Source organism: Pipra filicauda, unplaced genomic scaffold (genome assembly GCF_003945595.2).
Source record: "Pipra filicauda isolate LSUMZ 115617 unplaced genomic scaffold, ASM394559v2 scaffold31_size4109673_pilon, whole genome shotgun sequence".
Classification (NCBI taxonomy): Eukaryota; Metazoa; Chordata; class Aves; order Passeriformes; family Pipridae; genus Pipra; species Pipra filicauda.
Window position 1 is genome coordinate 409,998 of NW_024104443.1, and position 25,000 is coordinate 434,997.

The 25,000-nt window shown below is 40.1% G+C and overlaps 1 protein-coding gene across 2 annotated transcripts in view; it reads right to left on the reverse strand.

Annotated features, from left to right (window-relative positions):
• Positions 1 to 25,000, reverse strand: part of MAD1L1 (mitotic arrest deficient 1 like 1) — a 351,438-nt gene that overhangs the window by 303,827 nt on the left and 22,611 nt on the right. For both annotated transcript variants that reach the window (XM_027738492.2, XM_039383691.1), the window contains exon 10: positions 9,912 to 9,998. In XM_027738492.2, coding sequence (XP_027594293.1) covers positions 9,912 to 9,998 — 87 coding nt within the window. The remainder of the gene's footprint in view (positions 1 to 9,911; positions 9,999 to 25,000) is intronic.

Consider the following 25,000-nt stretch of genomic DNA (forward strand, 5'->3'; position numbering starts at 1 on the left):
CATGGTTTTTATTTTAACTGATTTCCATCTCTTAACAGTGAGAACATATTTTAAAAGTTATGAATATGAACATTGTTTTAAATATTGAAAATATGTAAAAACAGTCTATACATAATATATGACAAGGAAATTACATTTTGCTGGAACACTGTTTTAAGCTCTAACAGAACATCATGCCCAACCCTTCCTTCTGACCACACATCCAGCCCCAGCGGGCCCTCTAAATGTCACATCCTACCACAGTTTTTCTTGTATGGCTAAAGGAAAAATAAAACAAGTAACCAGCAACAAAATAACTGGACCAGTTGCCAACTACCCCTCCTGAACCCATCTCTACCTCCTCTCCTTCCTAAGGACATTCCTGCAACAGAATGACTGCACTGAGAAATGATCAGAATTTCTTCTAAGCAACAGGGCATGGCTGAACCACTGCTGCCCAAAACCACACCAAATACTGTTTCAAAGAGAGACTGAGAGAGGAACTGACTATAAACACATTTCCCTTCTGCGACGCTCGTGCAGGAACTAAGCAATCAGTCTGAATTTGGGAATTTAGGAAATCTTGTGGATAAAGACAGAGAAAGGAGGAAGCACTAGCAAGGCACAAACCCTCAGGATCTTTCCAATGTTTAACAGAAGATTTTGTTTATAAGCCCAATTTCTTAAGAAGGCCCTGTGCTGCTCTCCCTTTGCTTGACTCCTCCAAACCAGCTTCTCCTTCCTTAACCAGATGCCTCAAAAGTGTCTGATGCTGCACCAAAGCCACACCAGAGCTGTAGTAAAAGGCTACAACTGGGCCATGAAGATGCCAGGAGGCTCCTCTTAGGAAGACAGGCTGAGAGAGCTGGGGTTGTGCAGCCTGGAGAATAGACAGCTCCAGGGAGACCTTATTGTGGTCCTCAAGTGCCTAAAGGGGCTTATAAAAAGGAGGGAGATGGACTTTTTATACAGGCAGACAGTGACAGGACAAGGGGCAGTGGTTTCAAACTGGCAGAGGGCAGGCTTAGGTCAGTCACTAGGAAGAAATTCCTTACTCAGAGGGTGGTGAGGCCCTGGCACAGGTTTCCCAGAGACATTGTGGATATCCCATGCCAGGAGGTGTTCAAGACCAGGAAGGATGGGACCCTGAGCAACCTGGTCCAGTAAATCGCATCCTTGCCCATAGCAGGGGGTTGGAATGAGATGGTCTTTAAGGTCCCTTCCAACCCAAACCATTCTGTGATTCTGTGATCTGAGCTCTCCATAGAAAGAGTTTCTGAGAGAGGCACATTCACATCAAGATGTTCTACAGCTTCTTTCTTTCCTTTCGCTTGTAACATTTTTTAGCTAATTGGCTCCAGAATTTATAATCCTGGTGACAACACCCTGGCTGTGCAAGGCAGAGAAGGTGGAGGAGGAGGGGAGGGAAGCCAGAGCAGCTGCCAAGGCTGCCGGCACCATCTCCTGTTCTGAGCTCGTTACTGCAAAGCACCAGCCCTAGCTCAGGATGCCAATGCTCCCCTCGCTCACCCAGGCAGCTCAGGGTATCTTATGCTTAGAAATATCACAAGACAACTTAGGAGGTTTTGTGCAGACTCCAGAAAAAGCAGAAATCCAAATATGAAGTGCAGCTAAAACTACCGAATTTGAAAAGGAGAAAATTAAGCAGCCGGGGGGGAAATGCAATTACAGCAGAAAAAAAAAAATGTGTTTCACCATTAGCATTGCACAATAAGAAGGTTTGTCAGGCACCGGTTTAGCCTACACATGTTCACATCCGTCAGCATTTCCATGATAAATCCTAATTTTCGCCATTGTTGATCACATTGAACTAAAACTTGGTATGCAAGTTTTTAGCACAGATGCTCAAATAAATTATGCACATTAGTCATTTAACTTTCAGAGCAGCATGAGAAAGCTGCTTTTTGGGAGGGGGGTTGACTGCAATTTATGACAAGTTTTTTTTTGCCTTACACAGCTAAAAAAGACAAGCAGCTTACTTCTTTATTAAACTTTCCAAGCAGTATGTCTTTTGTACAGATGATAAAACTTTGACAGTAGGAGAATATTTATAACCACCACCAGTGATATACATACAGTATTTCACTCTGCACATTCACATGTGCATGCAAGCAGCCATGAAGAATATTAAAATGAAAACACATAATGAAAATACCAATAAGAGCAGGCTGAAAGTGGCAGGCAGTAGAGATGATGTGATCCAGATGAGAAATTGTTAGAGAGGTGATTAGTTATGGAGCTGAACAAAGTGTACGTGCAGATACGATCAACTGATTGAGACATCCCAGGTCAGACAATCTATTTTTCAGACATAACCTTATTCTGTGCAGTATTTGAACTGACACCACTTCACAGCAGTTACAAAATCCTAGAGAATTCACATTTACCTTGGTAAAATGTCTCAGTGTATTGTGCCTGTCCCCATCAATCTGCTTAAAATAAACAATATAAACAGTATCCTAAAATACTTGAGAAAAATCCATAGTCTTCGAAACGCCTGTTATTAGAGCAACTACAGGAGGTGTTCAGGTAAATGAAAATTCATTCTGCATTCTGCCACCAATCCTCCTCTGGCTTCCCATGGCTGCTCAGGAAAGCTATACTGCAGTTCCAGCATTACAAATTAAGAGGAAAAAAACTTATACACAGACTTGTTTGACTGTTGACAGTTTCTCATGAAACACTTCAACAGTTCAGGAGCCGTGGCCAGGAATATCATTTTAAGATACTAAAGGGGAAGAAACCGACGTGTAACACATGCTTTTGGGGGACAAGGAAACAAAAAAATTCTTGATAGATAGGAATTAATGTGTTTTATCTACCTTAAAAATAATGAGGTGCAGACTAGGCAGGACAGATGAGCAGAGGTGTTTGTTTTCATTCCTGTGGTCTTCTGGATCTGCGTGTGAGAACGTGAGACACTCGGTCACTGTATCAAGTGACTCAGCACAACCCAGGTAAACACGAAGCTGCTCCAGAAATTAAGTCAAGACTTCTCGGGCTACAGTCATCTACCTGGGGCATGGAACCATCCTGGTGACTTCAAGACTGATTCCTCAAGATATTACCAAACTGACAGGCCCTCCTCTTTCCAGCTCACATCCAGTTTTTCAAGGCATACTGCCATGCTGCAGAGGCAATAAAAGACAAATCCCTAAGAACAGGAAATCTTAAAGCACTACAATTCCCAGAGCTCTACACAAAGCTTGGCAATAGGTTGAATATATGGTTTTACATAATACTATTGGTTTCAAAGTAGAATATTTTTGTACTGCTGCCTACTGCATAGCTGAGATTACAATTCCTCCCTTTGTGTTCATATCATAAATATACCACCGATGTGGAGCACTCTTCCTTTGCCCATCAGCCTCCTGTAAATCATTAATTTGATCATAGCATCCCTCTGTTAAGAAGGAAAGAATAAGAATAATGAAAATAGATAATAAGTTTTGACTTCTAATTACTTCAATAATTCTAAATATTCGTTGTGGTTTCTGAGAACTCCTCACTAGTATTAAGATACATCTATTTCAGCCAGCTAGAATTTTTAGGAATTTTAATCTCACAGAAGCGAAAGATTTATAGTGCAGATGTGAGTCATGCACAGAAGAGATGTGAGGCTGACTTCTCCTTCCCTAACTTTTACAGTGCAGCTCCGTGTTGAAACACAGTGTCTGCTGTACAACACACCACCAGGAACAGTCTGTGCTTCCTAGCAAACTGTTTATTTTTACACATTTTTATGGTCAATAATGCACACTGCTACCAAGGGAATGCTGAATCAGCATCTCCAGGTGAGCACTAACAAATAAAAGCTATTGTCTACTCTAGTAATAAAGAGATGCACAGGCACCAGGGATGTTGGCAGCAACGCCCGGGGTCAATCACAAACATTGGAACAAGAACTATTAAGAACAGAGTTAAACAATTTCTAACATTTTTTTAATCATTAGAAGTGATGAGAGCACTGAACAGAGGCACTTCACAGATTATCCTTGAACGTTCTCCCAGAAGCACAGTCAAATAAAAGGTAAGGAACCAAGTATTAATATTTGTACTGATTTTGCACAACACAGTTTCCACAGAGCTCCAGGCTGAGAAGATGGTACGGTTACCATTATGTCTGTCCCCTCTAGGCAGCTTTTTAGGCTTTCCCTATATATTTTCTTTTAAACAGAAAGAGTAGTTCCATGAGCTCCAGAACCAAAGTTGCCTGGTTTCCTATGGGTTTCTCTCTCCAAAGGTGACTATTGACTCAAGTAGACTTCTATTTCTCATATCAAAATGATACGAAACATGAAAAGCATGAAAACGATGCCGACAATGTTGCCATGGTATTATCAAATGCCACAAGCCTTTGGAAAGCATGGCATAGCAGGAATTATGGATTGTGATGCTACCAGGGTACCAGAACAGGGCTCCCTGAGTGCCAGGCTCAAGGTGGCCAAGGAGGCCTGGTCTTCAAAGGAGCCTCACTGACAATGTGACATTTAGGAGGGTCTGTTTGCTTGCAGGGCTCTGATCCCAAACAGGACATGACCTCAGGATGTCTCCCTGGGAGATGAAGATCTGATTTCCCTAAACTTGCTGAAATTTATTATTTTTGAGACCTCTACCATCTGCCAAACTTGTCAGAACACAACTTGCAAGTTCAAAAGTGTAGGGTAGGCACAGACAATCTCATCTACATACACGCACAAAGCACAGTAATAAGCTTCACTTCCTCAGGAAATCAGACTAAAAATGGCACAATCATGAAAAGCAAAGGTCTGGGCAAAATCCCATGTTTTTTGAATTGGAAGCATAAGTCAATGTCTTGGTTAAATTATTTTTTGCCTTCCTATTTTCTGCTAACTATATGATAGAAAAAAATTAGAAAAGCTTTGTATCTACCCAATTAGGGCCATGAATAACCAGATGTTGCTCTAGAAGCTTACTGTTTGAATATGTAGATTGGTCACTTAATGGGACACTACCAAGCACCTTCTGCTATAAAAGTGAAGGAAAGATCCATTTTGGAGAACAAAAAAGCAATACCTACAGTCATTTCTTCATAACCTCACTCTGTAAATGAATGCAGAACCTGCCAGCAGTTAATATTGCCCTGAAGCACTGTGAATAAACATTTGTCTGGTATCAGGTACACAGACACCTCCACATATAAATCAAGGTGCAATGTGCCATATAGATGAACAAAGGAAGGGAAAAAACTTCCCTACCTCGCCCTGTATTAGACATTAAGTGCTTCTTTTGATCACAAAATAACTCATAAAGCCTATTAAAAAGCTAGCACTTCTCCCTCTGTCAGATAAAAGACATTTCACTGTAATTAAACTTCTGTCCAACTTTCCAGAAGATTAGGGGAAGAAGTCTCACAGGCTCTATTTGTTTTTGTGACTGACACACCTTGGGACATCCAAGGAAAAGAGAAGAAGGGCAATAGATTTACAACACTTCTGAGCTAACAGCCCTTATGGAGATGGAGGGCTCTGGGCTTATCATCACTCACCCATTGTTTTTTTAAACAAACCCTGCTGCCCAACCTAAAAGCATTTTCTTTTCAGTTTGCAATCTACAGTCCCCAGTCTTCAGTGGTTTTGGGGTTTATTTCACTTTAAGCAGCAACACACAGAGCAGGTTCTTTGGGCAAATCAGTTTAACACGATTTATATGAGTAAAAGTGGTAAACAATCATGACTTTAAACACAACTCTGTGAGCACCTGAAGTAGGAAAATACTTTTTCAAACATTCTGTATGTCCCTTTTCCCACATGAAACAATATGTCAAAACACATGGCTGGCTCTCTGACAGCAGCTGATGGGAATAAGCCATCAGCTTCAGGATCTCAACACCAGAACCAAAGATTTACTGCTCTTCCATTTTCCTTTGTGCCCTTCATCCTGTCCTGAACCAACTTCACCTACGTCTTTCCTTGTATTTGACTTTCCAAAAGACATCTAAAGGCCCAAAGTCAATACTGCATTTGGACAACAAGAGGAAAAGTAGAGATGATCATTCTGGGAGGTACCACAAGTAACCAAAGAAGTCAATTTTCACAGCCTGTCTTTCAGAACTGCAGCAAAGCTCGAGCTGTAAGCAGCCTCATTCCTTCAAATTAACACCTCACAGGACAACGCTGATGAGAAGGGAAGTTTCCCCCTATGTCTCAAATTCTAGAATACTCTGCCAGGATTGTTTTAGAAAATCTCTCCAGAGACTCCAAATATGCAGCTAGAAATCATGCAAAATAAATATGCAGCTTTTCTCACTTTAAAAAAAAAAAAAAAAAACCAGTGCAACTACTACATCATTTTTCCATAAGACAAAAGCTTATGAACCACTTGGCCGACTTTTCATATTATAAACTACAACCATCAACACATTTCAGTGCACAATGCCTACAGCATTCACAGTCGGGGGTGAAATGTGCTTTAACTAATGGTGGCTGCATGGTTAACTTGACCCGCTAATTAAACACCTTCCTTTCATCACTTCTTCCTGAACAGCAGAGCAGACACACTTGGTGCTATCAAAGTGACCCTGGGCAATCTTCTTTTGAGCTTTTGAACCTTTGGATTGCTATCTTTGTTCTGCAGTTAAAAAGCTCCACGATACTTCCTCCTGCTGCTGCAAGTATAATTTACTCTATTTATAAGACTTCCAGCAACACACTCCAAACCAGCAGTGAGAGTCCATCACACACGATTAATGGCACTTTCAGCTACATTACTCAGCGATCCTGAAGTTGCCAAGAGAAGTGAGTTGGTGCTTACGTTTTCATTGCTAAAGGGACCCTCTCCTCTTTCCCCATGCTGGCACCACAGGAAGGTTTTCTGCCCCAGGAAAAATAGCAAGCTCCGAGGGAGGCTGTGCAACTCAAACATGTAAACAATCACTGTTAAAAGAAATTGATTTCAACCTGTGGTTCAGGAAATTCAGTGCTGCGGTTCCGTGTCTAAAAGCACCCAAGGTGGGTGATGGAGCAAATGGGATATGCATCATCATTTGATCTCTGGGAGGCCTTGAGACACTGGCAACTGCACAGGCTACACAAAACACAGATTGCACTGCAAGCAAATACCAATGCAAAAGGTGGGTTTGTAATGGTGTTGCCTCTTTGTGGTGAGATGATCTCTAGGGCCTTTTCAGTAACACGAACACTGGCTCTAAAAAACGCACAGTAATAAATGGAAAGCAGGTGAAGGATGGAAAATTGAGATAAAATAAATTTTCTCTGTTTAGCAAAGCCATATGCCATTTGGAAAAGGTTGTTACTGTGTGTGTATTAACCATAACTCCCCATTTTAGATCAGCTAAGGGGCACTAGTTGAGCTAGATCTGTCTCCAGTTTTACAGAAATGGATGGCACCTTATATAGCAAATTATTCCCCTGTGGTACCTTTTCCACACCTCCTTTGTTTTCTGAAGTCACTTCCTGCTCATATACCCCTACATTAACAATTAACTCCTGCTTTGCCCCTGAGCATCTCCTGTTATTGAAAAGAAACTGGAGACTGTTTGTCAGGTTGTGAGACAAATAGTAGCTGGCAAGCGTCTATCACAGTCACTGAACAGTGTTGGAAAGGTACCATTACTAAGAATAAAAAACAAGCTCATTGCAGTGTAAAGACTGAGACAAAGAATAATCAACTTGCAAAATGTTTAAAAGCTTGGTGATCAGCCATTTAGGGAAGAGGGTCATATAATCAATCGTCTCTAACTTCACACTGAAACCTCCTCTACTGAACTGAACTTTGCACTGTAGCAACAGGTAAGCCAGGACTATCTGAGATTCTCCACTTCATTGCCATAAAAATAAATTTAGATGCCGTCTGATGATGTTTTCTTAAGCATCTACCAAACCATTAATTTTAATGGAGAAAACTAATCCAAGACTTTAAGGCAGGCAATAATATTTGGTGTTTGTACTGCACATTGCTCTATACGCACACAGCCACAGACTTTATAAATCAAATATTGCACTATCAGCACTGAAGACAACATATTTCAACTAAGGGCAAAAGAACTTGTAGCTGAAAAAAAAAACCACCAACAATAGAAAGCTGAATAAGTGCTGGGCTCCATCACTAGAGGGAGGCACGACCACATATTAAGTTATTGCAACACACGGACAATCCTGAACACAATTATGAAACAAATAAAAGAGAAGACCATCAGCTAAATGTGGAAAAGATTCAGGGAAAGAAGAAAATTAGGTTTTCTTCCTTAACGAGGCTTTATTTCCAAAGACTCAAAACCTTCTCCTGGGAACTTTCAAATCATCTGTAATGAAAGGTTTTTAAAAATGTATCTTATTGCCTACCTTTTACAGCAGAATAAAGTATGTGACAGAAGAAAGTCAAAATTACCAGTTTCAGAAATGACACACAGCATTGCATCAGGAAAATGTTACAATTTTAATTTAAGCAGGCTTTACAGTCCATTTAACTTGAAATCAAAAAGTAATTTTAATCGTGTTTTTATTTTTAAACTAAATTGGCACGATTACATCTAGATGAACAGACACTACCAAAAAGCTGCTTTTTCAACAGATGATTCCCCTTGGCCATTAATAAATTTAGAAAAAGCACTTCTCTGAGAGGCTGTGAAAAGCAGCTTAAAAAAAAAAACCAACCCAAATCTGTAACTCAAACACTACCATTTTATTGATCATTTTATTTGATCATTTAATCAACTGTGGGTTTGAGGGTTTTCTTGGTTTATTTTTAATATAAGAAATGTGCGGTTTATATTGGTGAGATTCTTTTTTCCCCCCCACTGTAAACTTCTCAGTAAAAAAAACACAAACCAATTTGGCTGGCTCGCTCGTGGGAATTTACACCTAGATAACCATTTTACAACTGACTAAACAGTTTCATTAACAGCAGCAGCACAACCAAAGCTTTTAACACCCAGCTTGAATCCTGCCCATCATTAGTAAGGCAGAGCCCAACAGACAATCATCTCTTGAACCAAAACGTACCTCAGGAGAAACATTAGCAAATGCTGCCCACGTCAAGCTAAGTGTGCTTGTCCTGTGCTCAATCACAGTCTGTGACTGCTTTACATTCAACACCTTTACACCAAAGGCTGAAATTCTCCACACTCCTGTTGCTTAGACAAGGCAGCTACAGCCCTGCAATGCAAACAGTCCAGAGCCTTTTTGAAAGGCAGGGGTATTGCTTTTAACAAAAACAGACAGAGGGTTCCTAATGTGAGGAAATAAACGGTGAGGGAAGCAAGAATATGCGTGCTGAGGGAGAGAAGCACTTCGTGTCACGCTAAGGAGCTGTGTTCAGCAAGGCTGTGTAACCAGTGCAGGCTGGAAAGTTAAGCTCTGGCAGACAAATTCATTTTCCCATTAGATATTCACTCCCACACCAGGGCAATGGCTTAAACACCCTCATATTTCAAATATATATCTCACTCCATAAATGGACTGCTCCTCCCAAAGCCTTGCACTACTTTGCCACCAAAACTGCAAACATCCTTTTCCACCAGCATCTCTACAAACTGGTCCTTTTACAACTCATTTCACAGTCCTCAGAGCCCTTACTCCCTTTCCCATTCCCAGGTGGCTACTTTGCACATTTTGCTGTGACATTCCCTTTTCAGATGAAAAGGTCTGGGAAAGCAACTCATTTCCCCTTGCAAACACTTCAGCTCACAACATAAAGCTCGAATAACTCTTCACTGTATCCACTCACAGTTCTTCATCTTTCTTTTCCCCTGAAGGATTTAAATAAGCAAAAAGCTCCAAATCAGCATGAGAAAGAAGACAGCACAGAAGGCTCCATGGAAGATCAAGGAAATCTAAAGAGCTGGTCTCTCAGTTTGCAGTCCTTGTTTCCTTTCTAAGTGCTTTATTACAGCAGTTTTGCCATCAGCATCCACCACTGGTATCACTCACCTGTTCATGAAGGTGGAGTTCTGCTCTTTCAGTGCAAGCTCCCGTTGCTGCAGGGCCACAATTTGCCTCGAGAGATCATCAGGTGTCCTAATTAAAACAAAACAGGAATTTTTTAACAAATCATTCGTTAAAAAACTACATTCCATACATAACCATAAAACAGGTCTCACCAAAGGCAGCCAAGGCAATATCCCAGGGCCAGACTTGCTGCAGTCCCTTAGAACAACACAGAGCTGCATCCTGTCTGGCTCACACAAAATCCTGTGTTATTAAAGCCATCACAGGATTAATATTACGAGGGTAATAAAAGGAGGAAATAAATGTAAATACAAACTGTACAATTCAACAACTCTGGCTACTGCTGAACACACTCAGAGTGTAGAGGTTCAGGTACATCACAGGTGACTCAAAGCAGTTACCAGTGTGCTGACTTCAGGGTCCTTCATACACATCATAACTCCAGAGCCATGGCGGGGGGGGGAAATCCAAGAGCTCTAGGTAACAATTCAAGTATCACTGACAACCTTCCCTTGTCCATAACATCAAAGATTTCTATAGATTTACAGTTGTCAGGAATAGGTTTATTTTTTCATCAAATCCAATGACAAATTCTTAAAGGTCTGACAATCCCAGACACCACACCAGCAGTCTCTGCAGAAGGAAACTGTTCTTTCAGAGGCCTCTCTTTAAGTCACTCTAAATGAAGGCAGCTTATAAAAATTAGGAAAAGATTTTTGTCTTGAGTCATCAGAAAGGTTTTCCCATTCCAAAAGAGAAGCATCTATATCACACTTCCCCAAAGGAAAGGAAGCTGAAAAGGGTATCCCTGTATGTACCAGGTACATACATCCTTTTGCTCCACAAGATGCACCACCCACAAAGGAGAAAAGTGACCCAAATGTTGAAAGGGTTTTTCACGGGGAGAGAGTGGAAAGGCAGTTTTGCAGCAATGAAATCTGTAGAAACACAGTCTGTTGTGGCCCCCAAGATGCAAGTCAAGGTTTCACTCTTGCTGGCAGCTGAAATTAGGCCTGGTTAGATTTTACATTATTCAAATACAGCACTAGAATAAGGTCCCTGCTACTCCAAAAACAGCAGGGAGAGGTGCCTCTAGCTTGACCATTGGGATTCTGACTGAATCTAGAACTAAGTTCTCTGATAACACTTTTCAGCCAACTATACACATCAGAAAAGGTATCACTTTTTCTCTTTTACCATCTGGTACTTCCAGTCAAACAAAAATTAGTTAAACACTGAGTTGATGCAGATAGGATTCAATTCTGGCAGTTCCAACTGAAAAGTTCCTGCATTTCACTTTCAGAACTGCACACTTGTATCCTTCCTCAGCAGACAATTTTGAGGGCTCTAATACAATTTGTGTTACGTCCAAGTCTTAACAGTCAATATACAATAAAACAGATGGACATGTTCTCCCATTGCAGCAAAGAAACCAGTCAGAACAGGATGAAACTATTCTTCAAAGACATCACACCCAATGGCCAAGGAAACTATGAGAAGAAACCAAGCCACAACCTGGGTTTTCAAATGCGTTGCAGCACTAAATAACACTTCAAAGTCCTGTAGCTGAGCCTGAAAGGATCCTCAGCTTGAGCAGTTCCCCAGCTCTTTACTGAGGGTACCTGATGGCTGAGCATCAGAGCACCAGAGAACTAATTCAACCCAGTCTGACAGAAGTCACATCTCCACATAATCCAGGAGCAACAGCAAAACACTGCTGGTTTCTGGGACTCTCAGCTCTGAAGAGTTCAAATCCAACACTGCTCTAACAACAAAAATCCTATAAGAGCAATCTGTAAAACTACAATGTGATTTCAACATGGGTTCTATTTGCAGGAAATGGATCTCTGACTCAGACTTTTTCCTCATTAATTAGGTAGATGTTGTCTTTTCACAGTAGTTTCTAACTAAAAATTCTAGAGATAAGGATAAAGGGAACTTGGTATTAATTCTGATGTGAAAAAAAAATTACAAAGTATGTTTTCCCTTTCCACTTCACCATCTTTCACAAGCAAAAAAAAAAAAAAAAAAAAAAAAAAAAAAAAAAAAAAAAAAAAAAAAAAAAAAAAAGAGAGAGAGAAAACACCAGACAGAAATCAGAAATGGACTGGGCACACTTAGTCTGTTTGGCAAAGAGAAGCTCTAAGCAGATACACCAATTTCAACAGGAACAATTTTTGTACAATGTAATGCCAAGACAACAAGGCTCTGAAAAATGCAGTTCTAAACCTCTCATAATTCACCCAAATATAGCAGATTTACCACAAGGATAGTTAGTATCGGGCATCTCTCTGGCCATGTTGAGTGCCAGTCCCCCACACCAGTGTTTGGTCCCTGCATCAATAAAATAACAGCACAGATTTCTCTTTTTCTAACATGCAAAAAAATGTATTTGCCTCAATTTTTTACTCATTTTCTCAGAAATTCATACCATTGTGTATTAGGACTGAGACAGGGAACTGAAATTAATCCAATAGTAAAATGAGACAGGACTATAAAAGCCACAGATTTCTAGTAATGAGAGCTCCTGACCGATTTCCAATAAAAAACAATCATCCTCATCTGTTTGGCCATTCAAACCAACAATCAGCTTCCAATCTCAGTTCCAGCAATTGGCAGCTTAAGGTTACATTTAATTCTGGAAAATGTTTTATTGGCATTAGATACCTTCTATTATTTTATTTTTTTTAAGTGGAGCAGCAAAGATATATAAGAGAAAACAAAGGCAATGGGTATTAACCCCCTCCAAAGAAAAGGTCACTTTCTATAGTGCTAAATCATGTCAGGTGATCAGAGACAAAGACACCCCTTGCATGCACTCTGCTGTCAAATACCTTTACTGGGAGGTTTCAAAGCCTGTTTCTGAGGTCTACATCCTACCCTGGTCACCAACAGTTTGGCAAAAGCCAAATTTCCACAGTTACAAGTAGAGGAATGACACTGCACGCACACTAATATTAAATCAGAGCTTTCAATTTGAAGAGAATTGGTCCAATCCCAAAGCACTGCAAACACCAACCAGCTGTAACCAGTTTCACAAGTTTCTGAAAACAATGCCAAGTAAAAAGAGACATTTGTCAGCATCCCAACACACAGTAACATGTTCTGGCCTTGAGAGCCTTGTCTAATGTTTATCATTTTTGCTAAGCTCCCTCCATTCCCTATGGAACAGCTGATATTAAAACCAGTATTAGAAAGCCAAGTAATCTGCTTTAAGAGCATCTGTATGACAACACAGCTTACCAACACTACTGGAATCACCACGGCTCCTTGAGGGAAGTTTGAAACCCTCTCCTGACAGGAACAGACCGAGAACTCCTTCCTAAAAAGCTGAGCATTGTCACTGTTTGCCCTGCAAAGCTGCAGGCAGCTTCCTTTCCCAAGGAATCATGGAGCCCCTGGAACCACAAAAAACCCCACATCTGGTCTGCATCAGCCATGCAAAATCCTGTGAAGGGACACACGGGATGGTCTGACTGAGAGCAGTGTGCCACTAGAACTGAGTCACCTGCTTTGTAAACATAAAGACAACGTGGACAACAAGTGCCAAAGTGGCTTCCAAACTGCAGGTGCAGAAGAAATCACTGACTTCAGATCCTTTCTCCTGGGCAAGGCACAATGAGCCAAAAGCTACAGTGTTCTTCTTCTGTCCCACCATCCCATCCCCAGACCCCACTCCCTTCTGCAATAGCATTTAAGCAAGAATCAAAAGACCAAACAGGTGAACTTAAGTCTAATCTGGAAACAAGGTGGGGGTTTTTTTGCCCTAAACAAAAAAAATTAGTCCAGCATAGCTTAGAGCACAGTAAGGCAGGAGAGGCACAACACTGCTGTTAACCAAAGCTCTCTGCCTTCCTTTGGAGCACACGTAGTTTGAAAAGGAGTAATTTAAAAATGATAAAAACCTAAAACTGTTCCAATGAAGTGAAAAATTAACTTAGTGGGATGTCCAACCAAGTAATACAATGACTTTCAGTGCCCACTGGCACATTTTTTAACAAGGAAAACAGCTTTTGCTATTTTTTATGCCTTGTTTTTAAATGCACATAACTGACATTTCCCTGGATTTGGAGGAAAGCCCTGTTCTTAGTTAAGGATCTATTACCATTTCAGTAAGAACTGTGACAATGACACACTGAGAATTAGTTGCTGAAGTAACATTAAACTAAGACTCAGTAAGCAGATGAAAATGTTAAAGAAAAAAAATTTTAATTTATAATTTATTAGAATGTCAACTTCTTGTTGCTTCTATAAAATGTTTCAAAATGCACAGCAAATGGAGAGGTTTCATTGTAGCTAGAGATCAACATTAAATTTTAACTAGGGAAGTGCAAGACAAAAGCAAAACTAAAGAGAAAAACAGGCACTTGGTCAACGGTGTCTGGAGAACTGAGTTTTTCAATGCTTTTTCTTTTAATTAAATTTCATTCAAACTACCAAACTAATATCACATTTATAATACCAAATTACTCAGAATAACTTATTTTTGGAAGTTTGCTGGATTAACATTTCTCTTAATAGCTTTAACTCAGTATGAATATACAATGACAGATTTGGTTGTCTGGACTAAGTCATATTAAATTGAAATGGAACATTACCAGATTTTTGGCACAGTATTTTAGGTTTTACACTTCAGCACAATAAACGGATAAAGACCAGAGACAGAAGTCTTTATTGAACTGCTTGTTAAGAGAATCAGGCACAGAAAGAGAGGCCACATCTGTTTAGTTCTTTTCAATGAAAAACAATTTCCAGGGTTTTTTGTGGGGTTTGGTTTGTTTTTTTAAAGGCAATCTCCTAAAAGTATAAAATATTTATTTTGTTCCTTATCTTTTTTTGTATCATGTATAAGAAACATAAACAGATTCTGAAAGTCTCCTCTCCTGAAGAAGAACCTTTTCTGCTTTTAAAAAATAATTTAATCTTCTTCCCAAGCAGGAAAACAACAGCATCTGAAGAACAAAACACAGAATGATAACATGGTAACAACAGAAGATTTCTGGAAAGGCAGTTTAGTTGTTTTAAATATTTCTGTATGATCAGAAAGGCCTGTAATAGTGTCTGTAATAGTCTTTTTCCTTATGTCTGAAGTGAGTCTCAAACATCCTTTTTGTATATTTGAGCTCCACTACTGCTTTAACTCCTTTATCTCTAGTTTACAGGACTCCTGTTTATTTCTGAAGCTTCACCAAGTCCAAAAGCAGCTCAGTTCCTGGGAGGACTCACCCTTCAAGAAAGTTCAGCAAATAACAATAATCACAACAGCACTTCCAGACTTCCCAGGATACAGCAACACGGAGTCCTTCAGTTTAATTTGTTTGTATTAACTCCAAGTTTGCATAAGAAAGCTACAAATTGCTTAACATCCCTTTCTCCTCAAAATATGCATCACCTCCCTGGGAGCATTCCTTAGCTCTCCTTCACCAGACCAGAGGAAAACATTGCCACTAAAATCTGCTGTCCCGACCTGGAAGTTCTGAGAGTTAAGTTTCACAACAGCATTTCTCCGGTAGAAAAAAAGCCCCTTCAAGCTCCAGTCCAGGTAGTTACACTTGCTTGTTCATATCTCCACACCTTTATCCTCCCTTTCCATTGCTGACTACATTAACCAATCCATGTGGTCCAGAATCTCCTACACGCATTAGTCACAGAAACAATTTCTCAACATTTCTAGGCAATTAGGGCACATTTAGTGCTCTGTACCACCAATTAAAATGTTTTGAAGAGCAGTCACACATCTTTAGTCATTCAAAGGTATACCGAGACTGTTTCTCCAGTAAAGTGCCTGCTTAATGTTTTATGTACAAAGTAAACAGAGGAAATCTGAAGTGTAAGTGAAAGCAATAAACAATCTCAGCCTCTGAGGTTCCCTTCATTTAGAAAACTCTTATTTGTGTACAGATAGAATCAACAAATCCAATTGCTTTTTACCAAAGCAAATGTCCCCATTAACCACTTGAAGCAGAAGAACAACTTATTTGTAAGAAAACATTTTAAGTGTTCATAAGTGTCTTGACAATTCTAAAGACAATTGATACGTCTCTTTTGAAGCAACTGCAAAATTAGCAATTAATTCAATCAAGCCATAATTTGAAGAGGGAAGAAAAAAAAAGAAAACTGTCTTAGATTCCAGTTGATAGAGTTTTTTGGATTTTAATGAAGAAAGGTTTTTTCCTCCCAAAGTTAAGGATATGGCATCATAACAACTCATTTTTAAGTTTCACTTCTACTTTAAAGATACAATTAAGGGTTCAAGGAGATAACATTAACCTTACTTCTGAAAAAAAAAATTAATCATTTGGCAGACGTTTCAACAGTCCAAACCTCTTTCTCAATCCCTACCACTGCTCTAAGAGCAAGCACAGAACAAACCACGGAAACTTGATAAGCACACACATTGCACAGTGGAACAGAACCTCACAAGTGAAAGGCTTTAATAGCCCTCAAGCAGAGGGAATGTATACACAGTAGTGCCAGCCCTGCTGATTTGGAAGATAAAAATAGTCAGCTTTTGAGTTCTTTTTAGTCTTCACGCAGAAGTCAGGTCATTGCATGCTCAACCACATGACATGTAATTTAGAGCTTTGGGAGGTCGTGATGAAACAAAACCAATTTTCACAGAACCATCAAGGTTGGAAGAGACCTTCAATATCATTCAGTCCAACCATCAACCCAGCACAACTTTAATCACCTCTAAACCACATCCCCAAGTGCCACATCCAGATACCCACTGAACACTTCCAGAGATCTCCCTGGGCAATTTATTCCAATGCATAATTTTCTTTAGTTTGACTGAAAAGTATCAGAGCACATGGCTGCACTTTCTACACAGAGAGAGTTGCCTTTCAGAAAGGGGTCCAGCTCACAAACCATCAGTGTAGACTTCCAGGCTTCTCTTACCCTGGTGCAATTTGGTAAGACCAGCAGAGTAAATCCAACTGCTTGCTGCCACTAAAGTGGCCACCACTGGCTTTGCCCGGTTGATTTTCTGCCACTGAAGGTCTGAATCATAGAATCATAGAATCAGCTGGGTTGGAAAGGACCTCTGAGATCATCAAGTCCAATTCTCCATTTTTTTATTAATTTTTTTTTTTTAACTGGGAAATCCAGTCCGGGTTTTCCCCCATTCCGTACTCCAAATAAAATCCCATCCAGGTTTTCCCCCATTCCATACTCTGGCCAGAATCCAGTCTGGGTTTTCCCCCATTCTGTACTCCAGTTAAAATCCCATCCAGGTTTTCCCCCATTCCATACTCTGGCCATAATCCAGTCCGGGTTTTCCCCCATTCTGTACTCCAGATAAAATCCCATCCAGGTTTTCCCCCATTCCATACCCCATCTTGCAGGAACTCCCCCTTTCACCAAGGAGCAGTTAACAGTCTCAGCTCTCTTCTCATCAAAATATGAGCTCTCCTTGAGCTTCCAGGGCTCCAGGAGTCAGGTAACATCAGCCACAGGGGCTCAAGAGTGGGACATGGGAACTGTCAGTCTGGCTCTCAAAGTGGGCAGAAGTCAGTGTTGCTGCCTGTGTTGCAAGAGATTCACCATCAAGTCACTGTTTTGGGGCTTGGGGTGGATGAATAGATTCTATGCTACCTCTCACAGATTTATTTGAGCACTGCCAAGACTAGACTTCATTGAGAGTCAAATCCAACCTAGGCTTTAAACAGAAGGTACTACACCAGAGAAAGTACATGAGGAAGAAGGGAAAACAGAGAGTTAACTAGAAAAAAACCAGAATAAATTATCTTGAGCTCTTCTTAATGACAAGTATATCCCCACACAAGCTCCATTTGTACTGCTGCTAGCCCACAGGGATGTCCTCTAATTGCTCTGCTGTTCCACATTACAGCACGAGGCTGACCACAGGGTACAACCAGAGCAAAACACGCTTGGCTCTCCACTCAGCTGCCACTCTGGCTTTTTTTGGCACAAAAGCTAATGATTTCTAGCATAAATATGGAATGAAAATAAAATAAAAAGCGTGGTGACTCTAAAACTCTTATTTATGCTTGGCATTTTCAAAACAATGAAAGCACACGTGGCCATGCCCTGTTCTTGAGTGTCTCCTCAGGCAAAACCAAAAAAAAAACAATCTTTTTGGTATTATGACACAGAAGAGATCAATTCCTTCCTGCAGCCTGCCTTGCTATGCCTCATCCCATGGGAAAAGCATGATAAAAGGGAGAGATAGTCCACATATTTCAATCATGCTGTAACACAAAATTTGAATTTGGCTTAAACTCGCATAAAATGAAACCGTTTATAAGGCAACAAGAAGGCATTTAACATACGACTCAAGAAACATGGAGTGTATCTGTAAAGCTATGAAATATTCTGTGTCCTATGTTTTTACAATATAAGAAAACAAAGAGTTCTTAAGGTCTTAAACTCAAGAGATCAGAGATTGAAAGGAAAAAAAAAGAAAAAGAACCACACAAACTTCTAAAGCAGCTTTTAAGTATTTACCAGCAGTAGCACAGAAGTAGTGAAGTTGGAAATGATCAAAAAGGATTTTAAAAAATGGCTGTTACTGCTCTCACACTAACAGAGATATCAGCACAATCTTTACAATTAGAGAAGCAAATGTTTTTCCTCAATTTGCAATTTAGTGAATGTAATTATATATTAATGATGATGTTGAAAGGAAATTATTGTGGCATACAATTTCATACCTATTGCCCTTAAGACTTCAAGTACAAAATGTAAACACATTTAATAATGTAATGTTTCATTTTACTGCAGCAGCAGCAAAACCTATTTTAAGTGTTTTTCCCAATCATGAACTTAATTTGAAGAAAAAAACAACAGCTAAAGGGAAAAATAACGCCATGAAATGAATAAAAACTTCTCTTAGGGAGTCATATGTAGGGTTGTTTTTCCTATAGTTTCCATTTGTCAGTGGAGTTGGAACAATCATTGTGGCAATCTGGGGCCGGGCAGGGAGGACAGTGTGAATAGGGGGGCCACGAGGGGGAGTGGGGTTGAAATCAAATGAATCTAAAGAACAGAATCACAGCAGAATACCAATTATTAATTCTAACCATGTGGGTTAGAACTGTAAGATTTTCAAGTCATTTGGATAGTTGTAAATGGTAATACACAAAAACTTCATATCTGAAAACCACAGACTGAAATAGAAAGATAAGCTCACTGGAAACAAACTCTGAACAGACATATGTGGTATCTTACAAAGAGATATTCAACAGAGGATCATTAGAAATCTTGAAAACTATTCCAGGCCAATTACTGGGATTACACAAAGCTGGGAAAGCATCCTAACAGCCAAAAATATAAAGGTAATAAATGAAACTTGCAGAAGATTAGGCAGAAACTTCTATTTCTAACATTCATGTCAATGAGTAAAACCTCACCAAGCTGAGGGCCAGCAGGGATGGGTGGTTACAACGGAAGGATCTGAAGTAAATATTTATCTCCTTAGCTTTCAAATTAGGCAACAATATTTATGCAAATAAACAGTCTAAGTTAGTAATACTGATATAATTTTACTGAACCTCTGCTGGTTCCATTCCATGAGGTCACTCTCAAGACATTTGAAGACACTTGGACCAGCCTAGAACAGACATCATCAGCTGCTTCTCAAGGAAGGAGTGGGACACAGGGACAAGACACAGAAATCCTCCAAAAACTAAAACCAAATACCATTCACATGTATCCAACACACTCTTCTGGCATAAATGGTACCCACATGGAAATTACTAACACAGAGACATCATTTTTCCAGACAGCCAGGGCTCCTGTCTGACAAGAGAGCTCAAACTGTAACCAAGGCCGGGTACTCACAATATACACACACTTGACAATTTTACAGATAGCACTAAATTGATTGTCTTGTTCTTTTGACACCTGTCTGAGATAATACTTGCAGAATATTAATTTACCTAAGTTTTTGTGTTGTTTTCAACACCTTTATTGATCATGTTGTTTTCCCAGACCCTTATCAACTGAAAATATTAGCCAGCAGTAACATAAAACTCCTAATCTTGAGCAAGAGGAAATAGTATTAATGGTTAGCCACAGGTCCTTGGGAGAGTTTAGACCATATTTTCAACTACTTTTATATAAAGTGATTTGACATCCCATATATTATTCTTATTTACTTCTGATTACAATCACACACCCCTTCAATCTCACGGCAGGAACGGCCACTTTAAACTGCAACTTCAAGCTACAGTAGAAGTTATTTTAACTGTGGCTGTTTGTTTCTTTTAATACCAAGCCAATAACATCAGTCACAGGTAAATTTATGATAACAATTTTAGAAAGAATGAAAAGCATACTGCTTCTATGTTCAACTGGAATACTAAGTTATCCTTTCAGACAGAAAATTGAGGTTAAGCCTGTTGCTTCAATTAATTAAAAACTATCCAAACTCAATCAAAGATTTCAAAGCTTTTCACAGCAGGTCTCACCTCTGCCAGAAGCAAAACATAAAACATCCAAGTTTCAGCAAGTGTGAGAGGTTAAAAACCTTACTGAAGTACAGAAAACACATGGCTGATAAATGATTACATTTATCATGAAAATCAATAGCAGAACAAATAAAGCAGAAAACGCCTCAGGAAAATGCTTGTGCTGTCAGTAGCCACAGATTCCTACAAGGTATTTGTATTAAGATGGCACAAAAGCCATCAGCTGCCACTGGGGCTCCTTTCATAGTAGATACATCAAGTGCATAATACACCTGAGGTAACACTAAATTCCTCTATAAACCAGACCAAAACAAGGCCTGAATTTTAGACATTGAGGCACAAAGACTAAGCAATCTGGTTAGAGATACCCAAAAACCTCTAATCCAACTCCAGTGTAAGAAAATAAAACCCCATGCTGATTTAATAGATGGTTAAAGCTATCAACCCTAAGCACTGTCTCCTAAATCTTCAGTTCCCTCAGTGTTAAAGCAGGCAAATATCAGTATGCAACACCATTTCTGAATGCCATACTAATTAGTTAATCCTAAAACATGAGTTTAAATCCTAGCTTTTTGCTTAGTTTAGCCTCACATTTGGCTGCTACATCGTTTCCCACTGAGTTCATTTCCCATTTGGAGCCTGTTGCTCAATTCCTGGTTTTAACAAATCCAGGAGAACCTGAGCTCACTATCCAGAACCCCCAGCCTCTGTCTCAGGCCTCCCCACTTAAAGAAGCACATTTCCCACTCAGTTGTCCATGAGCTGGCAAGTGAACTTCACTCCAGGAAAACGAATTACACGCGTCCCCAGACACATGTAAATAAACCAAAGAAATTTCAGATTTACAGAGCTGTCTTCAAACCCTCTCCCCCAGCTCAGGGAGGATTAAAAAGGACTTCAAAGAAGCCCGAGTTCCAATTAAAACACTGTGACCACCCCGGGGACGCAAAAATATTCCTCTGATTAGCGAGATGCGCTCTTTGAACTGTTTAGCTAAAAAAAGCTTTCAGAACTTTAAACAAATGCAGTAATTCTCTCTCATACTTTTTTTTTTTTTGGAAAGTTTCTAAAAATTTAATATTCAAAGTGAAGGACAAATAACATTTCAAACCCAAAGTTTTATGGAAGCCCATTAGCACATCAGCTCTAGGCCTCTACTAACATGAGACACACCAAGACCTCAACGCTGCAGTCCCAGTTCAAACCAGATGACACAAGTTGTCAGAACAGAAGAGCCCAGAGTGTCACTGTTTTTACAGAGGTGGTGGCACTCCTGTGTTACAAAGAGACCATACAAAATCCCCATCTCACCAGCCCTCAGAACCACTCTCCCTCAAGGGAAGAAGAGCACATCAATCCCACCTCATTTTGAAATTCTGCTTTATTTCCTTAACATGCAAATCTCCCAAGCCACACATTAAGTGTCTCATATTCAAGTTCTTTGACACACGGTGATAATACAACAGTTGCCCTCAGACTTAGCAATTACCACAGATCTAAATAAAAGCTCTTCTTATGCTTCCCACAAAAAAAAAAAACAAAACACCACACACATAACAAAAAAAAAAAAAAAAAGCAACTCACTCGATCCTCTCAGACTCTCATTCCCACAACTACAGTTGAATTAATACTCCAAAAGTTTTAACATCAAGAAGAACGATAAACATTAAGGACATATGCTGGGAAAATAACTGAGTCTTGGAGAGTGCCAAAGCAGTTAGAGCTAAGTGGGCATAATAAACCTGCCTGTGAAAGTCAAACCTCAATCACCATCATCCATAAGGAATGAATAATTCATGGTGAAGGAGACAGAAGGAGAATTTAAGACTTCTTCACAGAAAGTGGAACTGCTAAAGTGTAATTGCATTAAAGTGTAAACAGTGGCATTTCAACAATCACTCCTCTTTTGCCAGCTCACTCTCAAAAACTCCTGCTCAGCTCAGCTGCCTCCTCCAGCACCCAGTTCAGAGCAGTCAAAGGCAATTATGGCTTCCCTGTGTCCTTGCCACAGGCTCCAGTGACTGGGATTAAGGTAAGGACTGCACTGGTGTCACAGGCGCTTGGACACCACCCTGACTTGCTGCTATCATCGAGCTTTGGTCACTAGTAATACTTGAAGCTACCAGGGAAGGCATTGATAAGATTACATGATAAATTAGATGTCACAATTTGAAATGTATCCACAGAAGAGCTTCTTTTCTCTCAGTTAAAAGAAACAAAACATCCCTTTTTCACTCCACCTTCACATCCTTCCTTGCATTCTCATTTACCTTCAAGATCTTATTTCACCATGCTCTGTGATGCAGGACTACCCACAAACAGTTGCTTTTCCTTTGGTGAATGGATGGTACAGAACCAACCAGAACACAATAAAAGAATTAAAAATCAGTCTTCTAGAAGCCTTCAACACTTCTACCCTCCTGGAGACCTTCTCCTGGCTTCTCCAGGATCTGCAGCTTTCAGATTCGGCTCGCTGCTACTGTGACTGCAGTTTTGTACAACAGCTCTACAACTGAGGAAAAGGTGCTTCAGATAATCTTAACTCTTCGGATTCCACTTGAGCTTGACTGGGAGGATACTGCAAAGCATTTAAAACCCAAGTGTAGAGGGAGTCCTGTTTACACAGTAAGTGTGACACTGTGGAAACGCATCTGTGGACAATAGTTTTGGGAAGCACAAATGAAAGCCACAGTTTCATTAAACCATAAAATAATTTTAAGTCCCTGGTACAGAGTTACCTCAGTCAGCTACTTTCCTCCAAAGCTTGTCTGCGCTCAAGTTTTCCTGTTACATACCAAGAAAATTTTTAATTTGCTTCACCCATTTGGCTGAGCACATGCCAGCTAAAAGCATTCTCCAATCTCAGCTCAACTCTCCTTCCTCTGCTGAGCCACAGCTTCTCTCCTAAGACTCCTCACCTCAGAAGCATCACAGAGAAACAGTGCCAGAATTCCACATTTCTTGTAGAATTTGATACCACCAGCATGTTTAGTACTTAACCTGAGCAAAGACGGGATTAAAATGAAAACACAAAGGCATGTGGAAAACAAGTCTCTCTGCTTGAAAGTAACTTTGCAAATGCTTACAGAACACTTGGCCACATGGTGAGTATTTACTCTTTGCAGAGCCGTGTATCAAGACCAGGATTTCTGAACTGCCAAAACACCTCCCTGCACGGGCATCCTGCTGCCCTCTGCACTGGCTTCAAAGAGCTGAGGTCAGACAAGCAGACAAAACTTCCATTGGCACTCCATTTCCCAAAGAGGACTCCCAAAATCCTGAAGGGATGAGCACAATTACTGCAGTGAGAGATTCGAATGTATCCTACAAAGAAACTTTTTGCTGCAAACCCAGAGAACTACATTAAAAAAAAAAAAAAAATCACAAATCCCACTCACGCGTTCACCGCAGTCTGAAAAACCACCCATTTTTTATCGGGTATAAAATAAATGCTCCAATATACAGCTCCTCAGAAAGGAGAAAGGAGAGCTGCCTATTGATTTGGTGTCAGGGCCACCTCAGGAAAGAGGGGAAGAACAAAACAGTTGAAGCAAATGTTGCCTCCGCACATCCTCTCTTCAGAAAGCACAAAGGCTTTAAATACATGAAACCAGCTCAACTGTGTAGTTACCCTCTGAAAGGCCGTCAATTACCTAAATTGGGCTGTGTGGCAGAGAGGCATAAAAATGAGACAGGGTCAAACCAGCTCTGGAATTAATTGAGGGGGAAGAGGGAATATATCAAAAGAGGGAGAGTTTTCATTCTCGCCTTCCTTCCTCCTCCCTCACTCTCCAGCAATCGCCATGGCCCAAAGAGACAGCAGAAGATTTCATTAATAAATTTATTTCAACTTTCTTTTCAATGGTGCTAAGAATGTATGCAAATCCATTCATAATTAGGTTTAAAAATTCCATTTCATGGGATAATCAGACTTCAAAAAACTCAATTTTAGTTTTAATCAGATTTTAACAAGGATATTAAGTCCATTTCGTTCAGAAGAGGGAGAAACGGTGAATTTAACACAAAATGTATTCAAGCTTAGCCCTGGGAGATAATTAAATAAAATTAATTTGGCAAGGGTTGTCTGTAAATGGAAACGCTCCAGACAGCAGAGCACGTTCCTGAAGGAAACAAAAGCAGTTCATTACTGTACAAACAGATACAAAGCTTATTGTTCAGAGAGAAGAGAATTGCAGCTCTTCCACAACAGCAGGACAACCTGAGCCCTCAAGCTGCCTCTGACAAACGCAGCAGTGTGTGGAGGAGAAGGTAGTTATTTCCTTCTCGTTTCAGCTAAGACCCTGCACTCCCCTGGCACAGCAAGGGGACGAAAATGCAGGGGACAGCATATACAAACCTAACAATTCCAAATTACCAAGCACAGAAAACAGTGAGAAACAACCTAGTGAGAGACAGCTCCTTCAAACTACGACAACCCAGGTACAATTGGAGGCTGTCAGCAAGATTCTTGTCAGATACAATTCCATCAAATTCCATGTAGTTATTTAATCCCACCATAGAACTGAATCCAAAATTAATACCAAAAGCATCCCATTCTCCCTGACAAATGCCATGGACTGCCACAGATGCTAAAACTTTGTTAACTGTCCTTATGATGGTTCAGTTCTGAAGGGGCAG